This window comes from Enhydra lutris, unplaced genomic scaffold, assembly GCF_002288905.1.
Source record: "Enhydra lutris kenyoni isolate GAN:26980312 unplaced genomic scaffold, ASM228890v2 scaffoldscaffold16, whole genome shotgun sequence".
In the NCBI taxonomy this organism is placed as follows: Eukaryota; Metazoa; Chordata; class Mammalia; order Carnivora; family Mustelidae; genus Enhydra; species Enhydra lutris.
The window spans coordinates 29,291,771-29,313,374 of NW_019154100.1; the positions used below are offsets into that span (position 1 = coordinate 29,291,771).

Genomic DNA, 21,604 nt, shown 5'->3' on the forward strand with positions numbered 1-21,604 from the left:
CAGACCTTCTGAATCGCAAACTCAAAGATGGGGCCCAGAAATCTGTGTTTTAACAAGTCCTGGAGCTCATCCTGACGCTCAGTCAAGTGTGAGGACCCTCTGTTTTCTATGTCCTGCTCCCTTCCCTGTGCTCTAGGATGGAAGAATCAGGATGCTTTGTGCCCTGATGATGCTTCCTGTTTACTTAGCACTGTGCTAGACTCTTCGTGGACTTCAAAGGAGGTGCCAAGTCACCCCATAGCCTTCTTTTGTTGTCTAGATGTACTTCCTCCTGAATGTTATTTTCCACCCTTTAAAAATATTTTCTTTTGCCTTTCTTTGCTATGTCTAGCTTTCCCGTACCCGGGAATGTTGCAGAGGCCAAATATGAATCCTTGTACGAGTATGGTCAGTGCTTAATTTAGCCTGGTTTCCTACACCCACCCACCCACCCCCAGTTGGCTATATTTCTTAGTGTTGTATTATGTTGTGTTATGTTACAATTAAAAATAGTTAAATTCCATTCTAATATGATTCATAACTCATGTTTGTTCATATGCCATACATATTATTATGAGCTCTAGCTCTTTTTAGATGTTTTCCTTATCTTGTGACTATGCACAAATCCTTGATAGTTTACTCTTCCTTTTGATGGACGTTTGCATTAATGAAAATACCAAATCCATTATCATTATGTCAGGAATACTTTGAATTATAGTTCTGTATACCAAGGCAGTAGTCTCTTTCCTCAGTAGATTCTCTGTGTGCTTCATGATCATTTCTCAATTCAGGATTATAGGTGGCTAGTTTGCTAATAAAGGTTGGTCCAGGGCTGGTACTCTCCTGGCCCCACCTTCTTGCCTTAATCTACTACTCCCCTCATCTTCTCCAGGCTGACACTGAGCCATTGGTAATCCATCACCTTTGGCTGTGTCCTTTAACAAATCACAGCGTCATTTGACATTAGCTCTAAGTACGCAGCACCTCCCTGTCTTGTTGGACACAATAGCGAGCTTTACTTTAGTGATGGTATCTCTTTCTTCCTCCTTATTTACATAGCCAGTGTCATCTCCCCATTCACTTGGAAGGAAATTGAATAGCCTTGGCACAGCCAGACAAAGGCATATTGGTTGCCATCCAGCACCTTGTGTCCTTCTAGGTAATTACACATCGATTATTTGATGAATCGTTCTCCTATCTCCCTGGGTATTTCTACCAAGTCTGTAATTACACTTTTCTGGTTTGTCCCTTTGCTCTTATGGTCCTCAGGGTTCCATGACATCTCAAAGACCATGCTTAACAATACTTCCACAATACCTTTCATTTCAAGGATGCAGGTCAGATCCCTTAAGGTTTGAGTCGTAGTCTGTTTAACAGCGTACTTCAACCGTTTTCTGCCTTAGTTCAGTTCGATCTTTAAGTTGGCACCAGTATCTCATAGCTTAAAAATTAATGATTCTCTCTTTGCAGTACAGTAAGAGATAGAAGGACACGAATACAAAGAGATGATTTGACCCACCATTAAACAAAAAGGCCTTGGAGGCATTGACAGGCTCTGAGTTTTGAGCTAACAACCAGATGTCCTGACACCGATTGTAAAGAACAGACTCTAACACTTGTTAGTGTAGTGGAGACACGGGCAAACTAGAGCCTGTTGATGATTTTGGTAAATCAAGTTTCACTGGAACCCAGCAATGCTCATTCCTTTACATGTGGCCTATGGCTGCTTTCATGCTCATGGCAAGCTGCCTACTTGAAACAGACAGTTTCAACTACTATGGTCTTTAAAGGCTAAAGTTTTGACTAATTAGGCCTTGCCAGAAAAAGTTTGCCAGGCCCTAGTCTTGCAGGGTAAGTAGCTTGGAAGAGTGAGTTAATATATGTAAAACACTGAACAGTGCCTGGCATTTACATATGGAAAGCACCGGTCTTTAATTTCTACCATCTCCCAAGCACTATAGAGATGTTAGCAGAAGAGAGGGAATTTTAGGCCTGTTATTCAGGAGGAATTTGATCCCCGAGTCATTTTAAGAAACATTTTGGCCTTCATGTCTAACACGTGTAAAGTGACGGACGAGGTCACGGCAGTGAACAATAAGCAGGTAAGTACTCTTTCATCAGCTTTCTCGTGGCCACTCTTCTCCTGTCAAGGCATGGTAGCCTGTTAGGAAAGGTGGCCCACTCCATAAGCAGGAAATTAAAGAGGTATGTAGGATCTGTTGGTCCAGGAATGCCTCCTGAAACTGTAAACAAACTTGCATTCTTTAAGTTCAAGAACAAAGCTGGTATTACCCACCTGGGAAGAGTCTATATGGTATTGAATTCTGATGAATGATTTGCATGCTGATCCATTCAGGGGAAAGAGGGCTATGTGTGCAGCTTACTAGGAAATACATCCCCTAAAAGAGTTGAATTAATGGGTAGAGAGAGGGATGAATAAATAAGTAGGTCATAAAGCAGGTACAGCAGATATTACAGAACCTAAGTGGTGTGTATGAGTGTTTGCTGTAAAAGGTTTCAGTTTTTCTGTATGTATGAACATTGTCGTACTAAAAGGTCAAGAAGCAAAAACAAAGATTGTTTGTGCAAGAAGAGCAATGGCTGGATAGGCTCTGGCCCAGGGAACAAAAACAACATCTTGGGTGCACAGCCCTGAACAGCCCAAGCATGTCTCATGGCAGGGCTGTTGGAAGCACCATAAAGCTAGCTCAAGGATTTGTAACATGGACTAATTCACCAGAAAAAGAATTCAAAAGCAAGGATATTTATTAATAAGACACTTCCACTCTTATTTATTACCATATGGGGAATTATTTTGGGGGGGTGCCTCTTTCAGAAATGCTTAATTAGGCAGTTTTTTAAAATAATAGAGAACAGACTTCCAGATTTTATGGCATCATCACCATATAGAGGCATGAGTATTGGACCTGAAATCAGTGAGTGTGTTTCCTAAATCTGCTGTTAGCCCTGGGTAGGACTGTGAGCAAGCTAATTTACCACTCTGAACTGCAGCTTTCTTGTCTATAAGAAGGAGGCCAAGATACATATTCTACCTTCCTGCAGGAGAACAAATGTTAAAAGCATTCTGAAGGCCCCACTGATCCCATCAGACAATGAGTTCTCAGTCAGGGTGATATTAACCCCAAGGGTGAGGGGGGAACATCCATTCTTAAGGGAGTACACTCTTCTACTGCATAAACACAGATCCACATATAGAACATAAACAGATATATAGTCTATCTGTAGTACTAAAATCCCATTTGGGAGAGATGATTAGGAAGGAAAAAATGTATAACAGCTCCAAAGAAAGATTATAATGCAAAAATGATTGAAGACATTTTGCTAAACAGTCTTTCATTTCTACCACCTCCTTAGTTCTGTCTGCCTTTCAGGTGTATTAATTTTATTCATCAGTTGGAACACATGCATTTGAATACTTATACTGAATACTTACATTTAAATATGTTTACTCTAGAAGGAGAGAGAGAAAAAAAAAACCAAGGAGAAGAAAGAGAATGTTGGGCATCCTTTGCCTTTTCCAAAGGACATACAGGACCACTTAATTCAAACACTATTTAGTTCTGAAAGGAGTTTACTAACAAGAATGAGGAATTAAATGAATATACTCACCCAATCTTTTTTCCCCCTAGAAATTTAATAGAAGCATTAAGTTTTCCTTGATTTGATTCAATTCTATTGGGTACTTCAAGCTTTTTGAACCTAAGAGGTATTTGGAGAATTTAAAAAGAGTTTCAAGAAGAATAATGAAGACGAATTAAATATTGGAAATAAGATCTATTTTAAAAAGTTAAAAGAACAAGAATTATTTAGTGGGAGGAAGAACAAGCAATTAGGTGACATGGAGATGGCTTTTAATAGTGGAAACCTTATCCTATAGAGAATAGTCTTAGGTTTTCATCTGCACCAAAGACAAAAGGAAGGGGGAAAATGTATTTTGAAGCAAAAAAGAATATGAGGTGGATGTTAACCTAAAATTTCTATCCATAATTAAGTCCTGAATTTTGATTCGCTTTTAAGAGATTTTTAAAAAATACAGTGTTGGTCTGTAGGAAGTATCAGGACGATGGACAGATGGACCCATCATGTTTGATTCTCCTGCCCTGGTGGGAGGCCGGCCAGCCAGTCTGTCCAATATGGCTGACCTCCATGGGATTTGACTTGATTGGGGGAAAGAGCCATTTTATGTGGAGCTGTGGCTTCAGGATGCCAGAGGATGAATACAAAGTCCTAGCCAACAGTGCTAGGGCAAAGTCAGAGCAGTATACCTAATTGGGTTGTCCACACAAGGATGGCTCAGGGTGGGTGGTGGGGGCAACATAGAAAGCCAAGAAATGAGTGCCAGGGAAGATGTAGCAAGGAGGACTGGGTCAAAATGAGCTGTTGGGAAGATGCTCTGGGCCAGCTAGAGAGATGAGTACCATCCATGGGTAGACTTCTGGGTGTCTTGGAAGCCTACAGCGAGAAAATCCATGTAGACTGGATCAAAATCCATGTAGACTGGGTCAAAATCAATATAGAAGTCTTCTCTTAGAGAGAATCAATATAGAAATCAAAATCAATATAGAAGCTTCCAGGAAGGTATTCATCCTCTCCATGTTTTGGAACTGCTGCCCAAATTTGTGCTTCCCAGTACTGATATGTGCATCAAATGCCCTGTGGAGCTCGGTAAACCTTACAGCCACCCTGGCTCCAGCCTTGGAGATTGGGATTTAATAGGAATATCACTTAGGATTCTGTTGTAAGCAATAGAAATCATTTCTGCCTTAATTTAGAGGGAAAAAAAGGATAGGGTATGGGAGGAGTTGGAAGGATATGAATAAATTACCTTAATAGAAGGAGAGCTTAACAAAGGGCTTTGAGAAGGATGTGTGAAGCAGGACTTCTCCAGGGATCCAGGAAATAGGACTGATGCACTTCCAGGCAATAGATTGTGATGGCTGGAGGTCCGAGCCCCAGGATAATATAGTCTGCTTTTCTATTCTGCTTCTCTATATCTCAATTCATCCTTTGGAAATGGCTGTAATAGATCTTACTTACTGGATAGTCATGAGGATTGAATGGGTTAATATATGTAAGGAAAGTGCTTACGATAATGTCTTGGCACAATAAAATTCTTAATAACTATTAGAAATTATAACTATTGTTGTATTGTTGCATGCATGAGAATCAACCCCAGCAGAGCTGTCTTGCAGACAGTCAGTTACTTCCATTGAAGCAGAGCTCTGTGCAAGATACCCTTTTGGGTCCCAACGCAACAGAGAAAGACGGGAGCCTTTCCCTCAAAGAGTTCACCTCTAGAGGTCATAAAGACCAACAATCCCAATTCCACTAAGATAATGGCCCTCACTAGGGCCTTTAGTTCAAAGGGAGGATAGGAAACAATACCTAGGCTGGTTAGAGGCAGCCAGGAAAGACTTTTCCAAGATGGCAGCATTTTACCTCTTATTTATTTATTTTACATTTATTTATTTATCCACTTATTTATTTTTATTGAAGTAGAGTTAACATACTATGTTACATTAGTTTCAGATGTATAATACAGTGATTCAACAAGTTCATACACTATGCTATGCTCACCACAAATGTAGAGACCGTCTTTTACCATACAGCACTGTTATAATACAATTGCCTGTATTCCCTGTGCTTTACCTTTATCCCCATGAGTTATCCTTCATAACCAGAAGCCTGTATCTCCCACTCCCCTTCACCCACGTTATCCATCTCCCCACCTCTGGCAACCATCAGCTTGTTCTCTGTATTTATGGATCAGTCTCTGCTTTTTGTTTATTCATTTTTTCTTGTTTTATAGATTCCACACGTAAGTGAAATCCTGTAGTATTTGTCTTTCTCTGTCTGACTTATCTAACAAAGTACCCTCTAGGTTATTGTCGCAAATGGCAAGATCCCATTCTTTTTTATGACTAATATTCCACTGTGTATATATAATAGATACATTGTGTGTGTGTGTGTGTGTGTGTGTGTGTGTGTGTGTGTGTGTATCACACAGGAAATAAGAATTGTCAAGGATATGAAGAAAAAGGAACCCTCATCCACTATTGGTGGGAATGCAACCTGGTGTAGTCACTGTGAAAAACAGAATGGAGGTTCCTCAAAAAATTAAAATTAGAATTACCGTACAATCCAGGAATTCCACTACTCGGTATTTACTCAAAGTATGTAAAAACACTAATTTGAAAAGATACATGTACCCCTATATTTATTGCAGCATTATTTACAATAACCAAGATTGAAGCAGCCCAAGTGTCCATCGACTGATGAATGGATAAAAAAGATGTGTATATACACAATGGAATATTACTCAGCCATAGAAAGAATGAAATCTTGCCATTTGCAACAATGTGGATGGATCTAGGAGGTGTAATGATAAGTGAAATAAGTCAGAGAGACAGATACTGTATGATTTCACTCATATGTGGAATTTAATAAACAAAACAAACAAACAAACAAATACTATTAAATATAGAAAACTGGTGGCTGCCAGAGGAGAGGTGGGTGGTGGATAGGCAAAATAGAGGAAGGGGATCAAGAGTACATGTATTGTGATGAGCCCTGAATGATGTAGAGTTGCTGAATCATTATATTGTACACCTGTAACTAATATAACACTGCATGTTAATTATACTTGAAAAATAAATAAATAAAAAAGACAGTTTCCCTCTTATTTTTAAGATCAGTGAGATTTTGCCAGGTTAAGGCATAGATGGGTTGGAGAGCAAGTATTAGAATTCCAAGCAGAGGAAGTATCCTGTCCAAAGAATGATCGGAATGTATGACCAAACAGGATGTGTTTCAGAAACTAGAAGGATCTCTGTGGCAGGAACATAAAGAATTGGGGAAGAAGGATGTGGAGGGCAAGAATGTGTGTGTTGCTCAGGACATATTTTGGATACACAAGCTAGACCATGCTGGGAAAATCTTGTCTGCCATTCATTTATTCATTCAACAAATGAGCACCTACCATGTGTCAGCTCTGTTCTAGACTCTGGGGATAATAGCAATAAGCAAAAGATAAAAGTTTCTATCCTTGTGTAGTTTCCACTTGAAAGAGAAAGATTGGCAATAAACACGCAAGTAAAATACATAGTATCTCAGATGAAGACAAGTGTCATGGGAAAAATGATGCAGAAAGGAGAGAAGGAGTATGCCAAGGTGAAGAGGTACCACTTTTAAGTAGGGCAGTTTGGGATAGACTCACTGAGTTGTGTAGGTTTGACTGCTTGGCAATGGGGAGCATTGAAGAATTCTGAGCAGAGAACTTAATGAGATTTGCATTTTCTGACTTTAGTCTGAAAGACAGATTGGAGGTGGTAAAAACATAGACAGAAAAACCTGTAAGAAGACTATTTCAGTGGTTCGGGTGAATAGATAGCACAATGGACATGGAAACAAAGAGACCATTTCAAGAGTAAGGAATTCCATACCATGGGCAGGATTTAGTGGTATAGTACACATGGGACTGGGAGAGAGGAAGGAATCTGGGATGTCAGTTTCAAGCTTGGGCACTAGGTAGGTGGTTCTCTGGTGGTACCATTCAGAGGGATGAAGAGTAAAGGCAATTGGCCATGACATGTGATAAAAGATCTGCTCCTAACAGTCAGCTTATGCAGGTCTCCAGAATGGGCACTTTTAGGAGTCTAACAATTTGGGAGTCAACCTACTTATTTATTTTAGCAGAATCAGTGTTTTTCCTGAGTGCATCACCTCTGTTGTCCCCTGGACAATTCCCCTCCTTTTGGTGTTAAAAAAAAAAAAAAAGACTATGGACTTTAGCATCTATCATGTGTTGGTTTGGATCTCCTCTCCATGCCACTAGATGGTTTTCAGGTAATCCAGCCATATGGGCTTTTCTCTCCTCATCTGCAAAAAGGGACTATCAATTGTTGTGTGACTTGCCTTTTGGGACAACTGTAGCACACATACTAAAGCTCCTCCTCTGATCCTCCCAAGCCCTAAGTCAGTGTCAGTAGGTCTGAACCTGAACAAGGCCAGAGCTGGGAACAAAGGGCTAATGTGCGAGGTGGGATATTTGAATGTGTGTGTCTGGTTGTTGTTGCCCTGCCGTTATTTTTCAAATCCAAACACAGCTACTTTGGGTAATTCATCCTCGTCTTTTATGATGAATATTTTGTATGGTTGCTTATATAATGAAACTTCAGGACACCACTGAGGCATTGGACAGCCAGCCATTCAGCTCCCTGGGGCAGAGTTCCTCTGTGACCGAGGGATCCATGTGTGGTGCGAGTTTTGTTTCCAACCCAGTGATCAAGGCAGAGTTTCAAAGGAACATGCTGTGAGGCATGAAATCCCATAGCAGTAAGGGATTTAAACATTAGTTCACATGTATGCGAAGCATGGATGGTTACTGCCAAAAAATAAATTTTTTTCTTAATGTTTTCTGTATTTCACGCTGTTTACAATATTTTCAAAGGGGAAGGGGAGTTTCCTTCTTTATGTTACTAAGATATTGTTTCGTTCAGTTTGGTATTTACCTGAGTTATTTCTCTGAGTAGTTGGAAGTGTCAGTCTTTTCTTAAAAACTACTGTTATAAATGATTAGTGTTCTCATAAGTAAATATCTCCTCTTATCTTCCTTTTAATTCACTTTATGTTTTTAAAGTATTGATTGCTTGTTTATATTTTGGTCCAACAAATTTTTTTGAATAACCTTTCTTGGGAATGCTCAAGGTTTCAAAGTTCCTTTTTGTCTAAAACAGGGTTTCTCAGGCTCTTCACCATGAATGTTCTAGCTAGGATAATTCTTTGTTGTAGAAGTGGGTGAGGGCTATTCTGTGCATGCAGGATTTTACCAACATCCCTGGACTCTACCCACTACGTGCCGGTAGCACCCTTCACTCATGACAACCAAAACTGTCTCCAGACATTGCCAGATATCCTCTGGGGAACAAAAACATCACCCACCCTCCCAGTTGAGAACCCCTCGTCTAAGAAAGTTCTTTTGCTTCTTCTTTGTTCTAATATTATCACCGATTTTTTACATCACAATTCCTGGAAAAATCTGAAGGAAAAAAAAAGAGACAGAAAACAAACCAAATGATGGGAACTGCTCTGTTCCCAAGCACCCCTAATCTCATATACTGTGTACGTCTATAAATTAGCGGAATATTTACGCCAGGTTATTAAAGTGCTTGACTTGGATCTACTTACAGAACTTTGGAAAGCCATTGGTAACCTTTTAAGGAGGTTTATTACAGAAAGACCGGCCGGTAGATATTTTTATAACACATTGAAATCAAGACAGGAAAAAATTTGCCCCACCAGTGCCCCATCAGAATTCTAGAAGCCTTAAAGTAATGCCATAAGGAGAAAGAAGGCCTTCGATTCTAGATGAAAAGAAACAGGAGATTTTAAAGTTTGCTCAATTTTCATTCTATACTATGCACTTTGACTACAAGAGTATAAATCTCAGTACTCACATTTTCTTTCTGTCCTTTTCAATGGGGAACTTTGATTTTTAATTAGAAGGGAATTATCCATATTTTTTTCTGGATAAAATTGCCCAATATCACCAATATAAATCCCCCCATCAAAGTCTTTTCTTCTGAACTTGATCTGTATCTCAAAAAATTCAGCAGTCTAACTGCCCCGAGTAGGAGGTTGCTAAATTGGGTTTTAAAATTATTTCTATTAAGTAAAAACTTAACATATACCAGCTGCTGAGGGATTATAAAAGCTTTGTTTTCTCAATAATTGGAAACCTTGTTTACAGAGGACTCACAATATCCTTTAAATGTCTTTGTGTTGAATATAAAAGAACTTGTGTTTATCTAGGCAATGATAATCTGACTATAAAGAAAACTCATTTAAGGATTATGCTTCCTGTCTCTCACCATGCAGCTGTCACCCTACTGTTCTCTCAAGCTTTGCAAAATGCTGAGAATTATTCCTTAAAATTAGAAGAATAAATTGGAAAACAAACCAGGTAGCTGGGAATACAGAAAATTTTAAATTACAGGGGAATAGTTGAGAGACCCAAAGTATCACTACATGTAGGCAAATTTATGACAAATTCTCGTTCGTTAACTCATTGACAGAACTCAGTTCTTTCCAAAGAGATTTTAGAGTGTTCAATCCTGGCAGAGTACAGTTTAGGACAATCCAGGTAATCTACTATCTATCCAAAGTGGAGAACTGTGTGCCGGCCCACAAAGGCATCAGTATTGGTTGGTATATACTCCAAGGAAGCTGGGAATCATGGTCGTTCAAGGTGTCTATGCTGGGTCTGAAGCCCCTTACTAGCTCCGTGACCTCAGGCTGGTTATTTAGCAGCTGCCTGCAAAATAATAACACTCACTTACCTCATAGGGTTGTTGGGGGACTTCAATGAGATACACATGTGAAAGCGTAAAGACAGTTGCTTGGCACAGGGTAGGCACTGCGTAAATGCTAACCTGTTACCACAATGTTCCCAGCCCTACAGTTCTTTACATGCATTATCTCATCTGAGCTTTATTAAAATAGTACATTTTTATAACTCTGATTTTATTGGAAATTGAGGAAAATGAGATGCAAAGCAGTTTAATAACCTACTTAGGATCACACAGCAATTGAATTGACACCAGGCCTCTGCCTTCATAGTCTCTGCCTCATTCTGCAAACATGTAATGAGCACAGGCATCCTTTGTTCTCCAAACACTTGCTACCGGAATATCTGCTGCAATAACTCAACAGAAAGTTTTAGCCAAAATCATTCTCCCAGCTAAAAACGTGCTACTAACAAGTTCTCATCGGCTACGATGAGTTCTCCTGTGCACAGCAGCTTCTCAGCCTTTCCTGTGCACATGACTCCCCTTCTGAAATGCAGATGGTGCTTTTCTAACTAGCTCCAAGGTGAAGCCAGTGCTGCTGGTCCTAGGATTACACTATGAGGAGCAGGGAACTAGGAGGCGGAAGGGGACTTCTCGAGTATCTCTGTTGTCCTGATTGACCTGGTTTTGTGTTTAAGCACATTGCACATGATATCCATAATTCTCCCCACTTTTCCCCCAGGGGATTAGCCCTTTGGTGTTTGTTGAGGCCAGATACCAGGGAGCACTGCTAATGTGGGTCTAACCCAGAAAGTCTATTTTTTTTTTATAGTACCTGCTCAGTATAGGATAATGAGGTTCCTTCCTATTCTCTTCAGCAGTGGATACACACCAATATACCTGTTAATTACTCCCTTGAGTGTTAAACAATTATGGAATTGGGCTTTAAATATTTTATAGTAGGCAGAAATCCTTATCAGATTGTTATATAATTATTGAAAGGCATTTAAGTAATATTTGGGAAATCAGTACTTTTGAATAAATTACTTTTTTCTATTTAAAATAATGGGATATAGGCTCTTGCTGTTTGACACATTTTTAAGAGCGGATCAAATTCAGAGAACTACACTCTTTCTGTGCCAGACCAGAGGCAAAATCCTGGGAGTGTCGTGATGGTGCGGGCCAAAACTGCTGCTTTGAAAAACTCATAAAGTAGAGAAGAAATGGGCAAGTATGTATTTAAAATATAAAAAGAGCTGGGAGAGCACAGTAAAGAATGGGTCTAATGTAACCGTGTATGTTAATTCTACTTAAATTAAAAATTTAAAAATAAATAATTAAAAAAAAAAAAAAAAAAAAAGACGGGCCTAACTTTTCTTCCTGCGCAGGGAGGCTCTTTCTGGATACCAGAAATAGCTATTCATCATTGAACTGCTCTGTGTCCCAGCCGTGGCTACAAGCATGTAGCTTGTAACGTATTTACTCATTAAATTATTACAACCACTCAGTGAGGCAGGTGAACCACTTTTATTATCACGCCCATTTTAAAGATTAGAAAAACAAGGAACGGAAATAAGTACTTGCTGATGGATACACAAATTTGGCATCAAAGCCAGACAGCCTGAGTCTAGAGCCTGCCCTTCCAAATTGCACGTGATCTGCCCCTATTTTATTAAAAGGAAGCTCAGGATCTTAAAATAAGGACATATGGAAAACAGAAGACATATTGGAGAGAGCGAATTATGGAACCGTGAGTAACTCTGTTTGATTGTAGCATAGGATGAATGTGGGCTGACGAGACCCTTAGCAGGAAGCTGTAACATTTGCATTGGCTGTAGATAAGTAGGAACATGGTGTGTGGAGGGCGTGAACAGGACTAGACAGGACTAAAACCATTTTCAGTAGTCACAGTACTGGCAATATATCTGAGGTGTGACTATAAAGTCATAAAATAGATTTTACTTTAATATATGTATTATGTGAGTGTGGTCCCTTTCCAATCCATCATCTTGGGAAGCCATGTTTCATTTCTGCTGAGGTCCCATTGCTCAGAGCATGTTGGGAATGTCTCCTGTAAAATGTCTTCAGAACAGAACGTAGTGCAGATTTTATTATCTAAGGATCATGCCTCATTTTTGTCTCATATGTATTTCCTAGTTGGATCACTTCCCTTTTTACTGAATTTGGCTCTGAATAACTTCTTCCTGTTAGCTGAAATAACAGCCACTCTCAACTCAAAAAACAGATATATTGTTTCCATATACTGGTGATTCTGACTTTAGTATACACTTAAATATTATCTAGGGACTTTATCAAATAACACATCACAGCAGCCCCCTCAGTAATTCTGGTTCAGTTGGTCTGAAGGAGGAAGTAGTAGTAGATTCCTAATCTGTAATCTTCTCTTTTTTTTTTTTTTTTTAAAGATTTTATTTATTTATTTGACAGACAGAGATCACAGGCAGGTAGAGAGGCAGGCAGAGAGAGGAAGGGAAGCAGGCTCCCTGCTGAGCAGAGAGCCCGATGTGGGGCTCAATCCCAGGACCCTGGGATCATGACCTGAGCCGAAGGCAGAGGCTTTAACCCGCTGAGCCACCCAGGCGCCCCCTAATCTGTAATCTTTAATAAGTATTCTGAAGTTTCTGTTTTGAATGACCAGACTTTCTTTGAGAAAGACAACTGTAGGGGCACCTGGGTGGCTCAGTCTGTTAGGCGGCTGCCTTTGGCTTAGGTCATGATCCCAGGGAGGGACCCGGGATCAAGTCCTGCATTGGGCTCCCTGCTCTGCGGGGAGTCTGCTTCTCCTTCTCCCTCTGCTCTTCCCCCCATCCCCATTCATGTTCTCTCTCTTGCTCTCACTCACTCTCTCTAAAATAAATAAATAAAAATTCTTAAATTAAAAGAGAGAGAGAGAGAGACACACAGCTGTAAGGATATTCAAGAGAAAACATGGTAAGCTTTAAGAAAGTTGCAAAAGGGGCACCTGGGTGGCTCAGTGGGTTAAAGCCTCTGCCTTCAGCTCAGGTCATGACCTCAGGGTCCTGGGATCGAGCCCCAAATCGGGTTCTCTGCTCAGCAGGGAGCCTGCTTCCCCCAGCCCCTCTCTGCCTGCCTCTCTGACTACTTGTGATCTCTATCTGTCAAATAAATAAATAAGATCTTTAAAAAAAAAGCTTCAATTATGAAAAAATAAGACAGTTCTAAAAGAGAAACTCCAAAATGTTATGGTCAACACTGGCATCAGTGGCAAGTATTGCCTACCTTGGGGTGGGGGGGACTGTTCTCCCTTACATGATGCTTATACAGAATAAAATCTTCAATTATATTTTTAAAAAGAATCTGCATGTTTACACCACATAGACCGAATTCACCTGTGCTTCGGGAAGACCCATTTCATGTGTTTGTTTGTTCACTGATCATCTGTTTGGTGTTCTTCCATAAAGAGAGGTGTTCCTTTCTGAACCAGGTAGATCATCTAAGGATCTAGTATTTTAGGGTTCAGCAATATATCTACAAGTTATTGGGTTGTTTTGTTTTGTTTTCTTAAAATGATGGGCTTCTTCCACTTCTTAGAGTTGGAGCACTAAATCCCAAGAGCAAGCATTGCAGGTCCCGTTTCTGTTAGTCTTCTCCATGGTGACCAGGTTCATCAAAGTGATGGGCTGTCCAACTCCAGTTCTTGTCCTGAGATAATCAGTGGCAGAAATGCTCTAGAACCAACCTTCTTTCATGTTTGGGATTTGTTATGTTTTTGTCCCTTGCTGAATCCATGTGACTCCCTAAGTTAGCCTTCTATTTTTTTACCAAGTTCTTGATTTATTTTAACAAAGATAATTTTCAGTGAGAATGTGAGAAGAGCTTCTGAGCTGCCTTTCTTTTTGTCAACTGTCTTCTGTCTTGTTCACTGAAGAGAATCTCGTACAATTGGAAACTGAAATTCAGTGCTATGTCTTCTTTAATCAATCCACATTTTACAGGCTGGTCCTGATTCTGGTGGTGGCTGACACAGAGCCATACCTGGGCATAGAGTCAGGCTTTCTCTGGGCATCGCTGGGTCACAGTGTAGAGGTTACAAATCTATCTAGTCAGGTCCTTTATTTCTGGGAGCCCTGACACTCAGCTTGTCTGGATCTGAGGATCCAATATTAGCCGCCTTGAAAACATGTGGATGTTCTATGATTTTTCTAGGGCCATTTAACTTAATTTAAGCTCCTGACTGGTTAAAAGCTTAGTGAAGTATGGAGAGAGAGACTATGTTTAGAGCTCTGTGAGCAAAAAGTTTAGGAAAAGAATAGGATTTTGTTTGGTTTTGGTTGTTTTAATCCCAGCCCCTATTTCTCTTACTTTAACAAGGACGACTATATCATCTTAAACTGTCCTCTAGACAGAATCTTACTTGGTACCCCTCAAGGCACCATAAATACTGACTTTTCTATTTGGGGGCCTATGTTAGATTTCTCAAGTTGGTTTCCTCCTGCTCCAAATGCAGAACACTCCTGAGCGCCTCAGATCTCTCCTCTCCACACCTGTGAGTTTATTGTTTCATTAACGACAACAGGGCTGAAGACGGAGCCCTGAACATCGTAAGCATGCTGCATATTTTTATGATTGATTAATGAACTGAAAGCAATCTGGTGTCTTCTTGGGAATCACATTCAACATTCATTAACTACTTACTTGTACGCCAGGAGTTAGTAGTAAGTTCTATCTTCCATGCTGTCCATCTGGGAAGTTGGATGAATTATTCTTCCCTTTCAGGGAGATAAGAGGAGAGACGCGGGGAATGGGGCTGGGAGCTTCACCCAGATTTGCAAGTGTGTTTTATGGCTCAGCCAAAAAGATAGAGATAAAGTTGTCTTTATATATAGGGAATCATTTCAAAGAAATGGATTATTGACTCTCAAAGATTGGAGAGCTATCTTACCCATCATTTATTATTTACTTCTACAGACTTTTCTAGTTTAAGTTTCTTCTGTGGCATGTTGGTGTTACAGACACATATCTACAGTATCATAAAAGTAAGAAAGAACTTTGAAAGCTAAGAGAATGATACATGGCGAAATATTCGATTCCTATTAAAAAGCTTACCAGCGTGTAGAGTGATGAAACACATCAGATAACGAGATGTCTTTTACACACTTTGTGCTTCTAGTAATGATACTATTTAGATCTTCCTTTGTAAATGACACTGAGCAGACTTCAAACCTTGAAGATAAAGAGTTATGAATACCCCCTCTTGGTTCAGTGCTTTTCAAGTGTAAAATGCACAGAAGAGTGAACATATATTCAGATGTGTCTAGATGATGAGTTTTATGCCAGTGAACCTTGTCCAAGGCAGGCCTGTGAATATGTTCCTCGACTCCCCCTTTCTGAGCCTCTTCCTCTGCTCCAGGGCTCTTGACTGTCCTCTCAGATCCTCAGCATACTTTGGAGGGTGGAGGGAGCCAAGAAACCGCCCAGTACCTTAAAATTCCACCACTGTGTCTGTGAGTCCTGCTGAGAGAACTGCCCATTTAACTGTGGACAGAAATGACTATAAACGAAATGGCTGCCAGACCCCCATTTACTCTAGTAAATAAACATAAGCTTGCTGCCATAACCCTCAATGAGAATCCGTAACTCAGTGGGGCTCCACTATATTTTCAGTGTCCCTGGAGTTAAGTTAGAAGAACAAAAGCTGAGCATAAGAATTCATGTTAATTTCTTACCAATTCTAACACCACGAACACAAAACAAAGTTCTTATGAAAGTAGATTATCATATATATGTGATAAAAATCCAACATGATAATCCCCAAGCTCAAAATGTGATTGAAAAATATTTTCTGGGGGCACCTGGGTGGCTCAGTGGGTTAAGCCTCTGCCTTCAGCTCAGGTCATGATCTCAGGGTCCTGGGATCGAGTCCCGCATCGGGCTCTCTGCAATGCAGGGAGCCTGCTTCCTCTTCTCTCTCTCTCTGCTTGCCTCTCTGCCCACTTGTGATCTCTCTCTGTCAAATAAATAAAATCTTTAAAAAAATATATTTTCTGGGATGCTTATGATTTTTAGTCAAATCATGAATCTTGTCCTCTGTATCTTATACCTCTGGTGTCAAGTGAATGTCAGACCATTCACCATTTGTTTAAAAATAAGGATATCAATTTTATCTGGAAAGAGACCAAATGAAACTTGAAATCCGGGTGCATTTCTTATTTTAATAATAAATACATAATGTAACAGTTGGAGGAAGACTGAAATCAGTGCTTAAGTTTTATTCATTTTATTTTTCAGGATGATGTCTTATAATATCTTTATAAATTTCTTAATATTTTCCTTTGTTTCATTTGAAAATTCTTTTATTGGGTGATTGGGTTTAGGTGGAGAATGAGCCTCATGATTAGAGAAATACGATGATCCTACATCATCCTATCCAAGACAGAGGCATGTGTTGGCTTACTCTGTGTTTTCATGGATCTCAGATTTGGGGAATTAAAACTGTAATAAAATTGCTACCAGGATTAGCTATGTTCATTTGAATAGCGTTTTTATCTCTCTGATTTGAATTCAAATGCATTATTAATATTTTTCTCTTTTTTTAATATAGGTGGAGAACAGACCAAAATATTATGGAAGAGAGTATGTATCATGCTATTCTTTGTTTTAATAATGTAATAAGTCATCATTTTTATGTCATTTAAATATTAAAAATCTTCTAATATATAGTCTTCATCAAATGTCTACTGTGCAAGCATTTAATAATAAGGATAAATGCAATCAGACCCCTTTGTATTGAATTTTCTTTTTAAGACTCAGGTGCTTGGCTTCCATGAATGTGGGGGGGACGTACTTCCTGCTATAGTTTTCTCCAGTAAAGCAGCCACTGAGCGCCTGGCAAGTATTTGAAACGTAAGGCGGCCTTTTCCATGACTGAGGCTCTGTTAGCATTTTATTTCACTTTCTACCTTGATGCCGTATAAACATTTAGTTTCAAAGATTGTAACCCATGTGGCTGAATTCCTTACTTTCCATACTCAGTAAATGCAATAAGAGGAAGTCACCCCTTTCTCCGCAGTCTCATAAAACCAAAATAATGTTTTCTCTTGAGTTGGATAGATTAGCCAAATTGCCTCAATACCGTAATGATTACTTCCTCCCATTTCCCACTTAATTTCAACTCTCGTTTTGTCTTACTTTCTCAGAAACCTACCGTAAAGCAAATATTCATGCTGTAGAAAGCGTTCTCAGTGTCAGGCTGTGGTGGCGTAGCTTACAAAACACAGGCAGAACAACACACACGGGGATCAGATGCACATCCCTTTCTTCCCACATCCAACCTGGAGGGCTGACGAGCCACAGTCTCTTTCACTTCCACGTCCCATGCTCTCCTAGCCAACCCAAACCTTCTTCCTCTATTCCCTTCCCTATCAGAGCCTCATCTTCATGATGAATGACCCTCTCCTGTGTCCCAGCCCAGCAGTGACTTCCTAATGGCCACGGCTGCATTTCTGAACTTTCCTTTCTAGCCTTGGGAATTCAGCCAGGACCCTGGAATACATTCTGCCCGGGAGCACCGGCCCCTGCTCTCAGCCATCTCCAAGTCCCTAACTTCTAACCTCGCTAGTTAGGATGCTTTTTCCTTCAGTGTCCTCATTGGAATTTCTGCTCACAGAGAACACAATTAATAAAGAAAAAGAGAAAGGAAAGCCTTCCAAATGGGACACTTTTGCACGTGATTTCCAAAAGGAACTGTATTGTGCATTTTCTTTGCTGTATCAAAATTTTGTTGAATGACCTTTTAGTTATCATTTTCCAATCCCCAGTCCATACAAACTACATAGTGAGAGGACAGCAAAGGAACATTTTCTTAACCACAGAAAAAGGACCGTTTTGCATTAGAGGGAAATTAGCTTAAAAACTTCAGATTCTGTGTTTCTTTTTTTAGAAATAAAAGGCTTTTTGTTCCATTTGAAAAAGAATAAATACTCTCTTCAGGAAACATAAATGCATTTTTTTTTCCTAGTAGGATTCACAAGAAACTGTTGACAATGGATACCTTTAGGGGAAGAGAGTTTTTACTCTAATGTTTACATTTTTACCTCTTATGTGCCTTTTAACTTTTTAATTTTCCCATTGTGCATCGGTATTACTTTTTTTCTTAAGACGTGAATAAATTAATACCTGCTAATTGGGGAAAATTAGAAAATATATAGGTAGAGAAGGTGGAGAACATCCTCAGCTCACCATGAAAAAAATCATTGCTAACTTTCCCCCTTCCTCTTATCCCTTCCGGTGTTTTTCAATGCATGCTTTCTTTCTACAAAGAGGGGATCATAAGATATATATATATCATGGATATTTTTAAACCCATGCATAAAGGGGGTGATGAGCCGCGAGCTAGATTCACAGAACTGTAATTTTCTTCTTTTGAACAATTGAGTTCAACTTGGTTCTTGACGCTTTATGTCTGCTGCTGGCTATCAGCTATACCGTGTCGAGGGAATTAAGGCTGAGCTGTTTTCAGGGTAACTGCCTTTTTGGGGTGTCTGTCCCCCGCAACAATGACCTGAGGCAAGGGCGTCATGTCCCTGTGTCTTTCACTGTGTGTGCCTCTGTCCTGCTGTATTCATCCCCTCCCTTGCCCTGGCCAACGGTCAGCTTGTGTCCTGGACAGCACCTCCCGCAAACCTCTCGTGGCACCAGCTCCGACTCCAGTGTGGGAAACTTTCCAATGCCCGATGCCCCTTCTGCCTCCTACCATGTCCCTGTCACCACACACACACACACACACACACACACTCACACACGCACACACACACAGCGCACATTTCTCTCTCATGCACATGCACTCTCACACACATGCTCCCTCTCATACACACTCATACACATGCTCTGTCTCTCTCATACACACAGACTCATACATACACAAAATCTCTCTCTCTCTCATAAACACACTCACACACATGCTTCCTCTTACACACACTCATACACATGCTCTGTCTCATAAACACACTCACACACATCCTCTCCCCACACACATCCCCCGGCCCAGTGCCTGTGAGGCTCCCTCAGGTCTCTCTGCCCAGGCCGTCAGTCCAGCCCAGCTCGTACTGCACAGGAGGTGTTCCCACAGGTTCCCGGGACTCAGTGGCTACACACCCAGACAAAGCCCCAAATATGTCTGCTCTGGCTCCGGGATCCCCATACATCCATCTGGGATCCATCGGTTCCAGTCCTGAGACTGAGCTCTGCCCCATTTCCTCCCAGTCTCCCTCCTGCAAGAACTGGGGACCCCGATCTCTTTTGGGGGCAGACAGGTTGCTTGTTTGCCACATTTCTCCTCACTGCAGAAAAGTGCTGCTCCAAGATCTCCACGTGTTGGCTCTTGAGATTTAAAACCAAAATATGGAAAGCAGAAAACCTCCTTCTCTCACCCTATCACGGCGTTAGACTTGTGGGAATTGATTTTGGAACTCAAAGCTGCAGGTTTTTCTGGCCTCTCTCCCCTAAGACAAAAGCTTCAGTTTATAAGGTCTACTTGTTAAGAAGGACAGAAGGGAATTAGGAAATAAATATGCAATAGCTGTTTTTCCCCCAAGCTATTATCATACTACATTCATCCTCACTTCATTTTCACATTCCTGGGGGAGAAGTCCAAAATTTGTCTAGCCAACTCCCACTTTCTCACCCCCTTTCCAGGAAGGCGAAGGGATTCTTTGTCCAGAAAAACTTCTTCTCTAGTTATTCCCCCAAAGATCTTCAAGCTTGGGTAATCCTGGGAAGAGGGTGTTGTCCCCTCTCCCAGAACCCTTGGGTCCCACAGCAGTGGCCTCACACCCCACCCCAGCTCTGCCATCTTCCCCACCAATCCAAATCTCTCACAAGTGGCAGTAGGGGAGGAGTTGTCTTTGCTTCAAGACAACAGAGAAGGTTCCCCAGGAATCACTGTCCACTCCGTAGGCCTCAGACATATGCCTCCAGAGCGAAGCAGTCATGGGCCAAGCCTGTGTTCTTCCCACATATGCTGTGCACTGTGTTTTTTACATACCTGTGTATTATTTTTAAAATTGCAGAAAAAAATAATAAATGTGATCTTTAAAAAAGAACAATAGATACATTTTTTCAAACATATCCCTAAGCAATTGCTCTCAACATTAAAAGGAACAGAAGAGTGTTGGTTATAGCTGACTATTGTTTCCAGAGAATGAGCCTCTGAAATTAACAACACCCCGTACCTGAAGAAAGCAAGTTGATAATCAATAGTGTTCATTAGCAATCCAGACAATACATAGTTTCTCTGCTTGAGCTGAGAGCTAAATTGGTAATTACTCTTTTGTTATTCCCCATGGTTAAAGAAGGAGCCCTAACCTGACCTTTTGTTTTGACTTTAGCTTTCAACTTGAGACCAAAGACAAGAGCAAAAGGCCAGCTGGACTTGGTCTCCGCCTGTTCTCTGGGGGTTCTTTTTCTTTTGCCTACCTGAACACTTCTCATATGTTTGGGTGCTTGCTGAGAAGCGGTTCCAACTGCATCTTTAAGATATATGGTAGCTACTCCCCTCTTCATCCCAGTGGGGGACGGTCGGCTCTAGGTGGCCCCACCATCTTTGTTAGCCTAGCTCTTGGTGGTGCGTACTTTGTGGTGTGCTGAGAACAAAGATGGTCTGTCTCTCCTCAGGTTTCATGGGATCATCTCCCGGGAGCAGGCAGATGAGCTCCTCGGAGGCGTGGAGGGTGCCTACATTCTCAGAGAAAGCCAACGCCAGCCAGGATGCTACACGTTAGCTCTAAGGTGAACTTGATTCCATCCATTGTTGCTACTGTATACAAGTTGCTACTATATACAAGTCTATAAGTGGCCTTACTTAACTTTTCTCGCACGTTTTTATTGCCGTAAAATATATGTAACGTGAAATTTACCATCTTAACCATTTTTAAGTGTGCAGTTCAATGGCATTAAATATACTGGCAATGCTGTGCATCCATCTTCACTGGGGCTTGGCAGGATTTTTTTGTCATCCCAACCAGAAACTCTGTACCCATTATCCAGTCCCTCCCCATTTCCCTCTACTTATTTTTTATTTTTGCTTTGTTTACAGAGTACCACTAGCATATTAGAGGTTTATACACTTCCTAGGCCACCGATATTATCAGTAGGATGGACACTGAGGCTCTTTTTATGCACATACAGTAAACTGGAGAATTATCTGGAAAGTTAGTGCTCCTATAGTCACTTCTGCCTAAAACTGAGCCAGCTGAGGAGCAAAGCCTCTGCCTCACTTAGTTCCTGGGAGCCCTTGTCAAAAGTCTTCACCTCACGTTGCATATGTGTGCCTGGACTGA

General features: G+C 40.6%; 1 protein-coding gene across 2 annotated transcripts in view; it reads left to right on the plus strand.

Annotated features, from left to right (window-relative positions):
• The window catches only part of LOC111147263 (chimerin 2), a 293,720-nt gene that overhangs the window by 166,457 nt on the left and 105,659 nt on the right, over window positions 1-21,604 (plus strand). For both annotated transcript variants that reach the window (XM_022503193.1, XM_022503194.1), the window contains exons 4-5: window positions 16,870-16,901; window positions 20,940-21,053. In XM_022503193.1, coding sequence (XP_022358901.1) covers window positions 16,870-16,901; window positions 20,940-21,053 — 146 coding nt within the window. The remainder of the gene's footprint in view (window positions 1-16,869; window positions 16,902-20,939; window positions 21,054-21,604) is intronic.